Raw genomic sequence first — 17,775 nt, 5'->3', positions numbered from 1 at the left:
ATGTCTTGATCTGTCATTGTTTTGCTTTTGCACAAGGTCTTCAAAAGACCTTTTATAATTTTATGAAAATAATTTTATATCACGCTTAATATACTATAAAAGTGTGCGATTGTATCCCTTACAATGGATTTCGAAATGTCGAAACGAGTTTTACGTTTTGTTATCTATTGGGGAAAAGGTATCCTTCATTCATCTCCATGAAAAGGTTATCTCATTTTTATGCCAAACGAAGTTACTGTAAGCTGTTTTGTACTCTTCGGTAGCAAGAAGAAATCACAGCAACAGTATTCCAGAGATGCACAAAACCCTAGACTTCTCAATATGTATATGCATTTAAAACGCCGACAAAAATAGGAATACCGAGAACATAGGTTTACAATCCCAAAGTAAATAGGAGCAAATTGTCAACAAAGAGGGTTTTTCTGGAAAATAATGGAATCTTACATTGATCTGTTAAGTAGATAGATATATATCAAACCCATTATTTGAAATTGTTGCTGGTAAACAGAAGGCTTGACCATTCAAAGCCTTACTTTAGAATAAGCACTTAATTGTGTTAGATCTCCCCTTTTGAATAAGCAACCTACATATCTCGGTAATGAAGCGGTCGCTTTTGGTGCTGTTTTTCGATACTCTTGCCAGGTGTCCAAATAGAATAATATATCAGAATTTTATTATCTACTCTGGGTACAGTTGGCAACTATGTAAGGTATATACACGTAATTTAAATTAAAAGTCTTGAAGTTCTTATACGTATTTTATGTCATTATAATGTTAGCTTGTGTACAATTGTATTGCCAAATATACAGTGAAAGTGCACATTGGGGGATATTGGTCCATGAAGTATTAAAATGTATACACATAACTCGGTTATGTCCCTTGTTTGTAGTCATTTTGAACAGCGTGGCATTGTTGATATCACCTGGTGACGTACATTAGAGTATAAATAGCATAGTATACATGGTGAAGTTACCAGAGGTAAATGAACGTGTGAAAGGTAATTGTGAACATTGTTAGACTGTCTCCGCCATAATGGGGGGTACATTTTGTAAATTATTCAGAAAACGTCAAATGAAAGTGATATTGAATGGACTGGATGCTGCCGGTAAAACAACAATACTGTATAAACTCAAACTAGGCCAAGTCGTTACGACAATACCTACCATCGGTTTTAACGTAGAGACAGTGGATCATAGCATTGTACAGATGGTGACATGGGACGTCGGAGGCAGAGGCAAGATGAGAGCATTGTACAGATATTACTATCAAGGAAGCGATGCTCTCTTTTTTGTGGTGGATAGTAATGACAGAGACCGAATCGACGAGGCCAAAGAAGAACTTTTCCGAACTATGGAGGAATACACATTAAAGGATGTTATTGTTGTAATTTTGGCTAACAAACAGGATAAAGTGGGAGCTTTCACTTCAGAGGAGGTCGGCGACAAGTTGGACCTAGATGTTATCCGTAAAAGTCACATGTGTGAGGTGTTTGGTACCTCAGCCACTACCGGAGAGGGACTGAATGAGATGTTGGACTGGGTGGTAGAGGTTGTCAGTACGAAACGGGCAGCAAAGGTTTTAGAGAGCAAAAGTGAATGTGTACCTAAAGGAAAGGAAGAAAGGGGTTCGAAATCATTTTACTTTTCATCAACTGTTTCTTTCATCAAACACGTGTTTTCCAAAGTGTAATGAATGTGAACTTCGTTGGTGGTAGTAACTTGAGTGACAATATTGGTACAATATATAAACAATGTTATATTCCGCAATGTCTTATAATTATGAACTTTTTATTTAATAAGGTATATATCGTTGAAGAATGAACACATTATTTTTATTATACATGTTCTATATTTGTTGAATTTTATTGTTATGATTAAATTTTGTAAATACATATGAGTGTGTAATCAGTGTCATTATTTGCAGATGTAGTTTAAAAATTGAGAGTTAAGTATATTAATTTATTAATGGATATTTAAATGGGTCATTATTTGTTTAAGTTCTTTACAGTTCAGAAAGTAACCAAATCCAATCCAATCATATTTTATTTACGTGTCAAGCGCATGCATATGATATTACATAAAAACCACAATACATACATACACGCAACTTCGCTAGCCAAGGGTATTAGTCCGATTCTCTTTCTATTACCCTTGGCATATCTCACTTCAGAATGGGTGGTCCCGCACTGCGCCACCTGCTGGATCACCGCAGTTGCGCCCCTTCCATTTACGTAATAAGCAACCAATTAAAAAGCTTGTATCATTGTTGTATGGTTGAAAAAATGGCAGCGCCCTATGAAACACGCGTGTTGTTTGCGACAGATTCAAAATACCAAAGATGAACATGTGTGTGAGTCATTTGTTTATTAGTGAGTTCGGACACCAGTTTTTGCGTTTCATGCAGAAGTTCTGCAGTGTCCAATTTTGTAACGAGATCGTAGTACATATATATGTATATCTTTTAACTGTTTAATTTGTGAAACATGAACCACGCACGTACTTTCCAATCTGTTTGGAGAGCAACGTCTCCAAGACGTTCATTTAGCTGGTATAAAACATCTAATTGATTAAATAGATAGTAATATAACTTCGCTAGGAGTTGATGTTGACAAACATGCCTGATGCCTCATTATACAAATGTAGGTCACTATACTACCGCTTCAGTTCAGTTTTGTTGACAAATCAAAGCTGCGTTTTCATTGGTCGCCTGAACCTAGCCGCATCCAATCAGAGTTTGAAAGCAAAAACACCTGTTCTGAAGTGAGATATGCCAAGGGTAATAGAAAGAGAATCGGACAAATACCCTTGGCTAGCGAAGTTGACATACATGTATACTAAAAAATGCGTCAAGCCACAATTGAATTATTAGACACGTCTACACTATGATAAATTAATCATGTGGCTTCATTCTATAATTGGCATAAATATATTTAATTGTCAATGTGGACATAAAATACATTTGCCCTATCTCCTAACCCAATATCAGACCCGTCATTTGGTAATCATTAGAGTTACATGTATCTTACCGACAGCTTTACTTGATTGGTAGGAAGTGGGACGACTGGTTCGCCCGTTGTCAGTATAATATGACCGGGTTGGGTGTGTTGCTTGGTGTCTTCGGCGGCATGCTTCAGTGATATAGCACTATAAAAAGGGCAACAGTTCCACTATACAAGAAGACACTACATGAATATACCGCAGTCTCCCAAGGACACGCATCTCGCACAACATACACGCATCACACAGCATACATGGGAGGCCGTCCTTACATGACCATGGCTGTTAATAGGACGTTAATAAATCAAACAAACAAACTTGATTGGTGGGAAGTCTATACTTTTATCTGTGGAAATCCGCTCAACTATCGAGTCCGACTTTCCCGGTAAAAACCCCAACATGTTTATATCGATAAACGTCTGTAATATTATTCATACAATGGTTCCAGTATGTGATATCTGATTCATCATGAGGGAAGGATCCGACAGAAAATAAATCCATTAATGAAGAAAACACATACAAGCTCTACGTGTTCATTTAAGTTGTTCAATTTCCATTGGATTACCCTTGTTATCAGACAATGGCATTAATGGAATCAAAATGAAACCTAAATTGAGCAAATAAAATGGAAAGTACTAGGACTATCTATATCATTGTATATTTATTGTATTAATATGAAAACCGAGGGATAGTAATTCTGTAACAAAACAAGTCGAGAAAATTAGTATTTTGGACTTCAACAGTAGATATTTCAATTTGTAGCTGTTATACCGAATGTTGTTCTCTTTACTATTTGTTTTAACTCGTTTCAGGGGTATTGATGAATTATTTATGTTCAGTTCTGAATGTACAATCAGATGTCATGGAGGTTTATGTCCGTGGATAGTTCTCCTGGTGTGCAGTCTAAATAACGGTTTTTTCACATTTCAGTTGTTTTATTGATTTTCATTACATATACAGTACAATTACACTGGACAAAGCTAAACCGTACACTACAATACAGACAAACATCCATCTTCATCTAACAAATCATGAATAGTTAGTATACCTCTGTTATACCAATCTCGACAGTATACTTTATTTTTATCACTATTATAAGATAGTTGGACCATAATGTTTCATTCAAAATGTCATTGGGAGGGAAAACTTTCTTAATCTCTGAAAGTATACGAAAAACTTCCTTCTAGAATAAAAAATTTCGTTTTGACATCAATTAAAAAAAATATCACCCGTATTAGACAAATGGAATTCAATTTCATGATCACGTTTCTCCAGTACAAGACAGGTCTAATTACAGTCTGGACTCTGGACTTTTCATGAATCTTCTTATCCAGCTTCATTTTAAAGACTTCAGAAAGGATTCTAAATGAAGCATTTCCAAACCACTATTTTCTCTGTTCTGAATAATTTGTTTTCTAGAAATTCGACCTGTTGATATATATATATATCCCATAATACTAATTAAATAGCTTTATGTTAATTATCCTCTCATCACCATCCTTAGAGGAAAATATTTGATACTCAAATATGCTAAACATAGACAATAAATAGTACACAAAGAAATGAATACTTTCCTGTACATTTTTTCAACAGTTGTTATACTGAACAATTTATCAAACAATCAAATCATTTCAAAATTTAACCAATATTTTCTTTCAATTTAGACTGCTCCGAGTACTTCAGTACGGTATCTTAAGTATTGAGATCGACCAAAATAAATCATGTAATGTATTTACAAGCCGCATTTTTCAATATGCATATACTAAAGTACGCCAAAAAATATCTTTAAAATTTATTATGTAAAGGCCAAGGACGTATATCTAACACTTAGTAAAATCAGAAACGCCTGTACATATACCTTTAGGTTCATGTATTAGCTATCTGACAAGGAATAACAACATACAATTTCTAAGTTATATACATGTATTTATATAGGTCTTATCGGAATCAGTTATGTTAACATAAACATCCTTTTTTAATACGTTGATTGGTGTTGTTTAAATTGATTAGGTTCTTTATCGGTCAGTCAACTTGTGTTACAAGTATATCATTGTTTGAACTCTCTTTAGCATTCTAAAAGCTATCAATATCGACCCAAACACAAGTTGTTGGTTTTTTTTTCTTTTTTATGACCTTCTCTGAATAAATGAAATATATACGCTGATGATAGATAAAAACCTACTTATTTATGACTGCTTGGCCTTTTTGAGAAAAGCTAACCATACAATCACAGTACAAGTAACGCATACGTAGGCCTATAGCTCTGTGTACATATACATAGTACCGTAAACAAGCTCAGACGGGCATTGACCGCTGTAAATTGATTGACCAATGGTCAGAGAGGGTCACGGTATTACGTAACCTTACGTGCTACAACATTATTAGCCTGCGTATTTATATTATCGGTCCCGTATGGACACGTCGACTGGTCAGACGCTACAGTAAAACCTCCACACACAGTAGTCAGCAGGTACGTTCTGTTTTCTTATTAATTACTGAATTAAATACTATAAATATAACCAAGGACGTATCGTAGATGAATCTTATAAATCGTTGACATAAAATAGAGATGAGCAACTCCTGATTATTATGAGGTATCTTGAGACACCTACGCCGGTTAAATTGGCTAAAACGCACAATCCATCGAACTTTGTAACAAAAAAACTGAATAGAATTTAGGGATCAAATATATGTACATCCCATAAAGATACGGATGACAGTAAGAAATACGAATTTAGGACAGCCTCTTCGTTATTGTATTGTGTGTACACTTGAACAGCTACATATACCATATGTATTTGGACACGGGGTAAGGATTTATTAGTGATCAGACACGGATTATTATAGGAAATCTCTTTAAATTGGCTACAAACAATGGTCTGTATAAATTACCTCTGTATTTCTGGGGAGATAATTACATGTATGTTTCTCGTGAACATATAAAAATGTCGGATGTGATAATGGTTATAATAGACGAAGTAAATGTTTGGTTGTTTACACCAAGGATTTATAAGTGAAATATACGTCCTTGTTTACACTCATGTCAGGTGTTTATGTGTGTGTATGACGTATGTCCATACAAGGACTGATGAGAACACGTGAATTATTAACATAGGACGATAATCGATTGATCCAATTGTGTTTGATCACAAAAGCCAGGTCGGTTATAGATCGATAGGTATTGTTAAATGGTTAGTTGTAATGTCGCTGACATCTGCTGCTTATTTATTTTATTGCAAGGGAAATATGACAAAGAGTCGCAACAGAACGTACATAGATCAACAAAAACAGAGAAATCTCTGTCATAATTAGGCATATTATATAGATGAATGAAGTCATAAAATACACTGTAATATATCTATAAAAATGGATATGGTATTTTACAAAAAATTCTCAATGCTTTCACATTTTAGTATCAAACACTTCCATAACTTTCAAGAGTGAAATATGTTATTTATATCGAAATTTTATTAAAAATTCAAAACTAATATCAATGGTGCTATATTTATTCCTTACCAAACTCATATTTCCAGGGACGCTATGACTTTCACTTATTCATTATTCAGCCCATATAACCATGGGAACCCCTGATAAAGATAACAGAATCACTATGTATAATCAGCCACGTGGAGGGCCACGCCGCTTTGTTTATATTCTCGCACGTGTTTCAGCTGTGATGCGATGGATGCAGCACGCGCTAAGCCAGCATCTGTTGATTATCTATCTATGTAATGTATTCCGACCACATCCTCCTCTGATGATGCCCCGGTATGGGGCGTGGTATTAACATCACAGAGCGTGTAAATATATCACCGATCTCTTTAATGTGCATATGGCTATACAGTATACATAAATATCTACTAATTCTCTGGTTTCAAACGAAGTATTAATAAATTCTAATTAACCCTGTGTGTGGCGGCACACTACTCTCGCCCTGTTACATTACATACATATACCACAGTTTAATTCCTGAAGAAATGTAGAAAATATATACAACAGTACAGTGCGCGTATAGCTCCAATATTCAATTCATGAAGAAGAATATAACAATTTTTGTGTAAAATAATGGTATATATATATATATGTAATTTTTGGCCTAATGACTATCATACATCCCCGAATCTCCCAGTACTATATAACCAGCACATACAACTGTGCCTAATTGCCATGTACTGAAATTTGATAAAAAAATAATTTATTACCGTTTCAACACTTCTTTATACTGGGATTTTATCGTTAAAAATTAAATCTGACATTAATGTAATTCCTTACTACGAGAAGAGTGTGATAATGTTTATCTGTGACGCAATCCCCGTAGGCAGTGTAGAAAATATTTCAATATCTATATCCAAAAACAGCAATATGGCTTCCGGCCAAACCTGCTCGAGAAGTCAGTAGTATTTAGCCTAAAGTATCAATAAAACGGAACGATCTGACAAAACAAGTTGGTGTCAGCTCTGTAGCGAGGTCAGATATCTTCTTGAACACTGATGTAATGTTTATAAAGCCAAAAGGAGGTTTTGTTAATATATGTTTTATCTCTACTGTCATCAAACACAGAACAAATATTGTTTAAAAACTGCCAAAGTAAAACGATTTGAGAAAATTTTCGATATACAGAATATTTTATTTCAACCCAATAAATATTTTACGATGCAAGTCTTTCGCAAAGAGAGGTATACAATAGACAAACAAAAAAAGTAGCGTTTCTTTAATTTTTATTCAAAAGGTTGGATTTGATGCTTTAAATCAGAAACATCTAAGGCAAAACAAAAAATAACATGTCTGTTTAGGGTTACCCGACCATTAGTGTGAAAGACACTTGAAAAAATCCTCCCGACCTACCGACCCTATTTTTTGACCAATGTAACCCTAAATGTTTGTGCTTGAATAATAAAAAAAATGAAAGTGAATAAATAAAAACGCGTTGATATGACATCTATGGTGTAATGGCGCTATAGATCTGAAAAAAATCTTCATATGCAATAGAACTGCTTGTTACTTAGTCTGATGTTAAAACCAAAATTCACGATCTAACTCCCCAGTATATCTACGAAAAATAGCTATTATGGCAATGACGTTTCCATATAGACATTAGTGACGTCATAATGGTCCAGCTTCCGGTGTCATGTATTGCCTGGGAAAGAGGCTTGGTTAGTCTGTATAGCAATAGGGATAGAACAGCACCAGAATCATCCAGCTTATCAAATGAATCCATTGAAGTTTTTGTAACGCTTCATTCTTATCTAATTAATTTCCATTGTTTTATTGGCAGATGGTGTAACTCTTTGTTAAGATGACCATCACGGCGGTGAAGGATACACTGATGAGGGGGATACAGGAATACTACGACTCTAACCGGTACACTGACGTCATTGTACAGGTGGGGGACCAGTCGTTCCACTGCCACAGGCTCGTACTCTCCGCCGTATCTAAATTCTTCGACGCCATGTATTCGTCCGGAATGAAGGAATCCCGGGAGGACAAAATCTGCCTGAAGGATATCTCACCGTCTGTATTCAAGCTCGTCATTTCATATATCTATAAGGACGAAGATGTCCTTACCGAAAACACGGCGGAGGATCTGTTCAAGACATCATGCCTCCTACAGATAGACTCTTTAACGGAGAAGTGCGAGACATTCCTGGAGAATAAGATGAACGGAGACAATTGTTTAGGGATCTGGAAACTGTCAAGAGCATTTCATAGCACGTCACTGGAGGCTAAGTGCTGGGCATATATAGAACAGTATTTTGAAGAAGTTCGCCTGAATGACGAGTTTGTTAGGCTTGAACTGGGCGAACTTTGCGAGATCATCAAAGCAGACGACTTGGTAGTCATTCGGGAGGAACATGTGTGTGACTCCGTGTTACGCTGGATCAGTGCTGACGAAGAAGAGAGACAAGATTCTGTAGGGACACTGATATCACACCTAAGGTTAACACTGGTCAGTCTAGATTATCTGTTAGACGAATTTGACTCCTTGGAATTGGTTCGCTCAAACGACTTAAGTGCTAAACTGGTTAACCAGGCAGTAAAACTGCACGCCTTTCCTGCCAGAAGGACCGACCATTGCCATATGTTACAACCCCACAGGAAAAATTCAGACAAAGAAACAGTGCTGACAGTGATCGGCAGGCGTTTAAAGGAGAACGGCGAGAGAGTGACAGAATTCATCGCCTATAGTTTTGCTCAGCACAAATGGTACTCACTTCACCCAACACCTCCAGATATGGGCGAAGAGTTCGCAAGCTGTTGCCATGGCGAAGACCTCTTCGTTACGGGTGGTACCAGCAAAATGAACGCTTGCTATTACTACTCCCCTAAAGTGTCTCGGTGGCGTGCTCGTGCTTCCATGAACTCGGGCCGGTACCGCCATTGCATGGTATCCGTGAAAGGTTCAATATATGCTTTGGGCGGCTACAATGCTGGTACACTGAAAAGTGTTGAGGAGTACGACGTTCGTAACGATATGTGGAAAACAGTTGGCGACCTACACATGTGTATTGATGCCTCGTGCGCCGTGGCCATCGGTACTAAGATTTATACGTTCGGAGGATGGCTCGGGTGTGACGAAAAAACGGCAGCAATCCAATGTTTCAATACTGAAACCTACGCTTGTACGCATGTCAGTAACCTCCCAAGCCCCAGTAGGTTCACTAGAGCTGTTTCGTTCGGTAACAGAATTGAAATTTTATGTTCTGAAGGAAAATTAGTATCTTTTACCGGAAATGGACCCACCAAACTCATTGGAAGAATTCCGAATTTCGACAGGAAACATTTCAGTATGGTACACGATAGTACTGACGACACCAAACGTTTGGTGCTGGGTGGGGAACCCACTGCCTCCCATCAACAAGCGTGTTACGAGGACAAAACCCAGCGGACCATGTACAGTGTGAGTGGAGACGAGGTGGTGGTCTGTCCTAACAAACAGTTCCCTACCATGATGGAGGTGGCGGGGTCCTTCTACACGATCATAGACAAACGAGAGTTCCACACAGACTACGAGAAAATGCTTATCGAGTTTGACGTGTGATATAAATCATTAGTACTTTGAAATGGTTGTGTGATCTCAATAAGTTTGTCCTTTGAAAGAGGAAGTAATTTAAATATGTAAGACAACGCGTATTTATTCTATTTATTCGAAGATAGAAAGGTATACTTTCCTAATAGACATATTCTATTTACTTATTAATATAAAATTATACATTGTTTTATGTACACGTATTCGATTTTAAAATTGGTCTTAATTGATATAATTTATTAACTTATTTATATTGTGTTTACATGTTTGTGGGCATAGACCTATTTTATTATTTATTAACATTTTGTTTGTGTGATGTGTATATTGTGAATTTGAATATAACATATTGTAGAATCTCCAAACTAACTTATATTTTGGACGGAGTAAATGTAGTTTGTTTTAGTTTTACATCTTTTTATATTGTGGTTATTATATACCGGTTAGCATATTTGGAGAAAAAAAACACCTGATAATTAAGATACACAATATATATTGACCAATAAACTATTTTATAATAATCTTTCTAGTGTGTTTGATATACAGTGTATACGTCTTGAATATTTATGTACTTTGTGTTCCATACTTTTCTCACAAAAACTGAACTTATTAGATGTCACGAAATCCTCACTTGTAGCGAAATCGCTTTATGAACTCATCGGGTACCATCCCAAAAATACGGTAACATCTATTAGCCGAGGAGCTCCGGACGTATGCATGTACAAAAGCAATATATCTTAACGAAGCAGTGATTTTTTCTAAATCCTTATTCTTAATGATTCTTAATGATGTTTTCCAGCACAGGCTCCTTATAGATCCTTCCGGACGTATGCATGTACAAAAGCAATATTTCTTCACGTGAATATCACGTGAACCGTGGAAATAAAAGTGTGAATTTTACGTGAAGTGCACGTGATTTTCATGTGACAAAATGAAATTCACGCGAAGAAATATTCAATGTGTACCTCATCCCCACATCTTAACGAAGCAGTGATTTTTTCTAAATCCTTATGATTCACTTTAACGAAATTAACAGCATACATTGCATGAACTGGGATAAACTTTCGGTTATGGCGTCAAAAATGACATAACTTTTTTATTGACCGATTAAGTTGACAAATGAGGTGTCAGAATTATGGGAAAGATGTTTATAAATGTTGAAGAAATAGTATCCAAGATGGTCGCCAAAAGAGCAATAGACAATACAAATAATTTAACAACGAGACCGGTTTTGGTTGGCAAATAATATCTCAAAATTGTCTGGATAAATATCATTCACTTCCGCTCGTGATGTCATAAAGGTGGCGCACACCCTGAAATAGACGAAAAAATGAAAAGGAACATTTTATGTCCCAAGTGCATATTTTAAGATAATGACGATGTAAAAAAGTAGTTAATCATACGGCCGTGTCATAATATAAGACTCTTTCATATGTGGATATGAAGGATAGGGATATTCTACCCGAGGGTCACAAAATGTAGTAAAACCCGAGGCTTGCCGAGGGTTTTGCAACATTTTTTGATCCCGAAGGTAGAATATCCCTATCCTTCATATCCACTTATGAAAGAGTATTTTTCTTTCATACCTCGACGTTTTATTGCAATTTTACAACTATAACATCCCGCCATTTTGAAATAAATTCGAAGAAATCCACGACTGGAAGTCAATTTCCATACATGAAAAATTACGTGATATTTTCAACACAAATTCCGTTGCTTGCATCTTTTAAAGTAAAACCAGTCAATTTTGTGAAAAAATGTTAAAATTTAACGAGGAAATAGAGATTTTGTTGACGCCATGACATCACGAGGCATTATTCCATGGGTAGCCATGCAATACAGCCTCAGGCGACATTAGTATATTGCCCTAGACCAGCCAGAATTACACATGTAAGTATGAAAGAAATATCGTATAAGACACATGTGCGTAATAAGACTACTATGACGTCATAATATATATATGACGTTGCACGATTATCTCAGTAGACGAAAAACGTCACATTCTAGCCGGAATTCTGCTGTTTTATATAGAGACGAAATTAAAAGCTTCGCATATAATTCTACTAATAAAAGTTATGTGATAAATAGAAGTGACTAGTTAATATAGAACTTATCAAACTCGTTAAATAATTTAGTATACCACTCGCTTAAATGCTCATGTACGGTGGCTGATTTATTCCATTTCGTCTTTTCGTCTTTTCGCCCGGAAAAGACGAAAATTAACAAATTAAAATTACACGAAAGTGATGCACGCTAATTAGCACCTTTAATTTTCGTCTGTTCGCCTTCAAAAATCTCGTCTTTTTGTCTTTTCGGGGCGAAAAGGCGAATATAATGTAATTTCTAATGTACAATTATGATGAAGACCATGTCATGTACGTATGTAGTCAAAATGTCTTTTCAAATAATACACAGTACAATGTACCTACTGACTGTTATGATTAACTGTATTTGAGCAATTTATTGGTACAAGGCCTTCCTATAAAGTCAAAGTCTTCACGAGTTGTCTTTCATAAATTATTTTATTAACAAGTTGATCCATGGTTCAAACGCTTTCAAATATTACCCGCCGGGAACTTTTTTTTCAATTTGTGTAGGGGAGGTAACTCCTGTAAGTGCTATATTTAGCATTTTAAGTTCATTATGTGCCTAACACATACACGGCGATGTTTTAATAAGCGTTATTACTTAATAGGGCGATAAGATTACAAAAAATAAGATACGATGTATTAATGAATTTTTTAAAAATGTATCAATCAGGCTAAAAGATTTGCGAAATGATGAATCTGTTAGTGGCACGTGCCACGTGTGAGAAATCTACGTAACTGCTGTAAACATACATGTTTACCCCTGTTTTAATACTTCTAATATTAGTTATTGATGAAGAGCCTGGTAATCAATTTGATAAATCGATTGTTATCCTAAACTACTTTGATGCTTCCATTTTGAATAATTAAGTCAATATTAAGATAAAAAGATTTCAAAATGACTTCCACACTGGATCGGAAGACAAAAAGACGAAAATTAAGGTTTGTTAATTTTCGTCTTTTCGGGGCGAAAACGAAAAACCGGGATTTTTGAAGGCGAAAAGACGAGAATCAAAGTCGCTTGTTAGCGTGTTTCAATTTCGTCTTTTCGTGTTTTATTTTCGTCTTTTCGCCTCGAAAACACGAGATTCGAGGCGAAAAGATGAAATTAAAGGTTCCTTAATTCTCGTCTTTTCGGGGCGAAAATGTAAGATACTCTTTATATAAATAAAGTGATGTTTTGGCAAACAGGACACTGGTGTTAATGCTAAAATCACATATACAATTTTACCACAGTGATGACCAATATTGTTCAGGTGGACAATATGTAATATTCATTTCACATTTTTGTTTCTTGTTGCATTTTGGAATAGGATTAATTAGCACAAAACTGTTACTGCCTATGACTCGATCTTCCTATTTTCCTTGAACCAATATGATTGAATCCTCTGGTTGGTTTCTGATGGCCTGTTCCTAGCTGGTTTGGAAATAATCCACTTGATACTAGGTTCTGAAAAAGGCATGGAATATATATTCAACCAAGGAGCAAGGTTCCAAAGTAATGCGAATGTCCAATACAGTACGTCAGAGTGAAAACATTATTTCCTCTCGATATGTCAACATGGAAACATCACTGGAGAAGACTGCATAGTCAACGATTAACAGAAAAATTACAACTTAAAACAGGTTCTGTGATTTGGTGGATGAATGTTAATCAGAGAATGGCGTCATGTTGGTAATTGAAGGAATGTGCTTCAATGTGCTTGTTCTGTGTTGAGAAATTGATGCAATAGAGAGTTGATTGAATCTTGTGATGTGCTAACAACCGTAGGGATGAGCTTGGTAACGGTTAATGTAGTGAACAAAGAGTAGGTAGGCAACCACAATATTTTTTAAACATTTTGAACTATGAAACAAGGACAGGAAATGTATGTGGTTGCCTTCCGAGTATTTTTTGTATACTGAAGTGAAAACAATCCATTTTTTCCTCTATACAGTTCTGATGTACATGATTGTATGAGCTAAACATCTTCTTAGTAATGTTTTGTCAACGAAGACATCAATTTAGATTTAACTATTTTGTTTTAGTTTAAAATCACTCTTTCCCACCATCAATGCAAACCTAAAAGCTCGTTTTATTACAACTGTTTGGTATGGTTCAGAAAAGGGAAATGAATTATGTTGCAATTTTATTTACATCTGTATTCAACTGAACTTTTTGATGGAATTAATCTTCCCGGGTGTATCTTTATGTTTTTAATATATGGGTTGTCATATAACTTACTGTTCTTCTTATCAGTCGACATTGTGAGACGCCACTTCTACTGTGTTTTAAGATTGACATACGTCCATATATTTGGAGAATTTGAGTGACATCAATACCACCCGTTAAATTTCCATTAGTTTTCCACCAGGCAGACATCATGTGAATTGATCTAACCTTTCCTAGTACCTGCAACCTTTTTATAAGATCAAAAGCAATCATTTGATAAAATCAGCAAACTAATTTAGCAAACAATCACAGACATCATTATATACAAACATAATAGAAAACAAACCATTCAGCCGGATGTTACACGGCAATAGAGTAAAAGGTTTTTACCAATGTATCTCTCCACGGAATTTCTCGTCTCAAAGGTAACCCGTATGTTGTTTGACTTCCATCTCACTCCGCGATTTGTCTCGATTTGGTTTATTTAAGATCGTCACGCAGAATGATTTAATTTTTGTCCAGATTAATGGTGGGTGTGATCTAAACGAATGAGATCATCGATTTTCTGTGTACATCATATAATTATGATACATCATCACGTTTTAGATTAGTTCCTATGAGAGTAGTTTACAGATTATCGTCAGAGAAGAAATATTGATAACGTATTAGTAAAGGATAGATGGAGCATACTTTGGTAACAGTCGAACAACATAATACACTATATCTCATTGACGAACAGCTGAAACGTAATTTGTGCGCAGTTTAGCAGCAAGTTACCGCCAGAAACATTGGTTATACACAGAGACGGACCAAGAGAGCAAGGTCTTGCCGGAAAATAGAAAAAAAAACTATTGTTTACTATTGTATATTTACGAACAAAACACCTTAGTCATAAAAGAAATTTGGTGTGACAATTGCCATCATAAAGGAAATTTTGGTGACATACTGTCAGTTATTGCTGATGCATCGTCAGTTATTAGTGACACATCGTCAGTTATTGGTGACACATCGTCAGTTATTGGTGACACATCGTCAGTTATTGGTGACACATCGTCAGTTATTGGTGAAACATCGTCAGTTATAGGTGACACATCGTCAGTTATTGGTGACAAATCATCAGTTATTGGTGACAAATCGTCAGTTATTGGTGACACATTGTCAATTATTGGTGACACATCGTCAGTGTTTAATGACACATCGTCAGTGTTTAATGACACATCGTCAGTTATCGGTGACACATCGTCAGTTATTGGTGACAAATCGTCAGTGTTTGCGATAAATCGTCAGTGATTGGTGAAACATCGTCGGTTATAGGTGACACATCGTCAGTTATTGGTGACACATCGTCAATTATTGGTGACACATCGTCAGTGTTTAATGACACATCGTCAGTTATTGGTGACACATCGTCAGTGTTTGATGACACATCGTCAGTGCTTGGTGACACATCATCAGTGCTTGGTAACACATCATCAGTGCTTGGTAACACATCATCAGTGCTTGGTAACACATCATCAGTGTTTGATGACACATCGTCAGTGTTTGATGACACATCATCAGTGCTTGGTGACACATCACCAGTGCTTGGTGACATATCATCAGTGGTGGACGGAGGAAACAAGCATTCCTAATAAGATACACCCAAAGGAAGAATTATTTAGAAACTATTAATTACGGACGAACTTGCAGTGGAGCGACTCGGAAATATAACTTTACAAACCACTTATTTTGAAAGTCAAGAGAAACTGCCACGATGTTAGTTCTGTTTATGTTCGGAATGTTTATTTTCAGTTCCATGGTAGCTGGACAATCGTACGAGGATCTTACTCGACTGAAGTCTGACCTCTTACAGAATTACACTAAGTCAAACCGTCCTGTAAGAAACCAGATAGACGCTGTTCATGTGAACATTAGTATATACTTCCGAATGATGAAAGAGTTCAACGTAGTAGAAAGCGTTATGGGCACGCATCTCTTCTTTCAAGTCTACTGGATGGACGAGTATATCCGCTGGGACAGCCAAGATTACGGCAATACCGCATCAGTTAATATTCCTTTGGCTGACGTATGGGTTCCTCCGTTGGTGGTGGTAAACCCAGCAGACAACAACGGCTTGATACAAGATAAGGATATCCTACTTGTGGAATATTCCTCGAAAGGTTTGGCATCAATGGTCTTCTCAGCTTACATCAAGAGCACGTGTAAACCGTTCATCAAATACTTCCCTTTTGATACCCATACTTGTCATATAATGATCAACCATATGGGGTATGGAATGGGCAATGTGGTCGCTGTGCCGTCACTGATAATTACGGATTTCATGGTGGATAACGGCCAGTGGGATGTGGGTAAGGTGGAGTTAACCCAGCAGCCGTTGATCCATGGCATAAATGATACCGAGTATGTCGATCTGTCTATTCAATTGTCACGTCGTCCAAAATTTCTGCTTCTGAACCTGTTGGTTCCCATTGTATTTTTAATCAGTATGAACTTGTGTGTGTTTTTCCTCCCAGCCGAGTGCGGTGAGAAAGCCAGCTACTCCATCACGGTTTTCCTGTCTTTGGCTATTTTTATGACTATCGTCATGGATCAGTTGCCACCATTGTCCACCGATGTTCCCATTGTTAGCATTATCCTCTGCATACACCTGTCAAACAACGTCATTGTGTGTACGTGTACTATTTTGTCCTTAAACTACCACCATCGAAGTGAATCACGAAAGATCAGTTGGCATCTCCGACTTTTGACTATGTTGGTAACCTGGCGAGCATATAAGCCGAACTGTAACAAGGTGAGAGATGTTCCCGATGGAATATCGCCAGAGGATACGCCAACAAAGACGGGCGAAAAGGATTACTGTGTCACTGATGACGTCACACTTGACGATGTCTCAACCACGCCGACGGATCCATGTTCAGAACTGACCTGGAAGAAAGTGAGTCATGCGATAGACCGATGGAATTTCTCCATTTGTCTCACGATGACTATACTGGAAATGGTCATTGTCTTCTACTACACTATTTGTATTGAATAGCTCGCATGTAATATCAAAGTACAGTCGTGTCGTATAACCAGAACATACCACGTGTTGCGTTGATATCACATGTTTGACATGTGATGAATGATACGAAATCAGACGGTATGTGACTCGGTAAAATTTCCATTCATTTGTTCATCGTGCCAACTGATTTCAACTATATTTCTTTGTAAATATACATCACATAATCCGCCCGATATCCGATGATTTCACCGACGTAATATTTTTTTCGCATGTGTAATATGACCTGAAGCGATTTTCATTGGCTGCAAAGTTATTGTGATATCATGATAGAAACAATAAAATGATGTCAGGAAAAGGACGTAACGTCAGGAATTCGAGGATGGCCGGAAAAAAATGGCGGCCTTCGCTGAAAATTTCGCATTACACTTTCAAGTGAGAAAATAGAGGATATTCCTTGTTTCTAGATAAATAACAATTACATAATCTCTAGTTTTGGTATGTTCCAGGGGTGCATA

At 36.6% G+C, this 17,775-nt stretch overlaps 4 protein-coding genes across 4 annotated transcripts; 3 read left to right on the top strand and 1 right to left on the bottom strand.

Annotated features, from left to right (window-relative positions):
- Positions 1-1,032: 1,032 nt before the first annotated feature.
- On the top strand, positions 1,033-1,893 carry LOC138322950 (uncharacterized). Its single transcript, XM_069267215.1, has one exon. The coding sequence runs from the start codon at positions 1,033-1,035 to the stop codon at positions 1,687-1,689; it is 657 nt and encodes a 218-aa protein (XP_069123316.1). The 3' UTR covers positions 1,690-1,893.
- Positions 1,894-5,288: 3,395 nt separating this feature from the next.
- On the top strand, positions 5,289-10,541 carry LOC138322948 (kelch-like protein 24). The gene is made up of 2 exons (XM_069267212.1): positions 5,289-5,466; positions 8,272-10,541. Exon 2 carries the CDS (start codon positions 8,293-8,295, stop codon positions 10,033-10,035), a length of 1,743 nt encoding a protein of 580 aa, XP_069123313.1. The 5' UTR covers positions 5,289-5,466; positions 8,272-8,292; the 3' UTR covers positions 10,036-10,541.
- A 4,964-nt stretch (positions 10,542-15,505) lies between these two features.
- Positions 15,506-15,853, bottom strand: LOC138324279 (zinc finger protein 358-like). The gene has a single exon (XM_069269359.1). The coding sequence runs from the start codon at positions 15,851-15,853 to the stop codon at positions 15,506-15,508; it is 348 nt and encodes a 115-aa protein (XP_069125460.1).
- A 159-nt stretch (positions 15,854-16,012) lies between these two features.
- LOC138324278 (acetylcholine receptor subunit alpha-1-A-like) lies at positions 16,013-17,293 on the top strand. The gene has a single exon (XM_069269357.1). The coding sequence runs from the start codon at positions 16,013-16,015 to the stop codon at positions 17,291-17,293; it is 1,281 nt and encodes a 426-aa protein (XP_069125458.1).
- Positions 17,294-17,775: the final 482 nt, after the last annotated feature.

The sequence above is a fragment of the Argopecten irradians genome, chromosome 5, assembly GCF_041381155.1.
Source record: "Argopecten irradians isolate NY chromosome 5, Ai_NY, whole genome shotgun sequence".
Lineage (NCBI taxonomy): Eukaryota > Metazoa > Mollusca > Bivalvia > Pectinida > Pectinidae > Argopecten > Argopecten irradians.
This window is presented reverse-complemented; position numbering and strand designations above follow the sequence as displayed.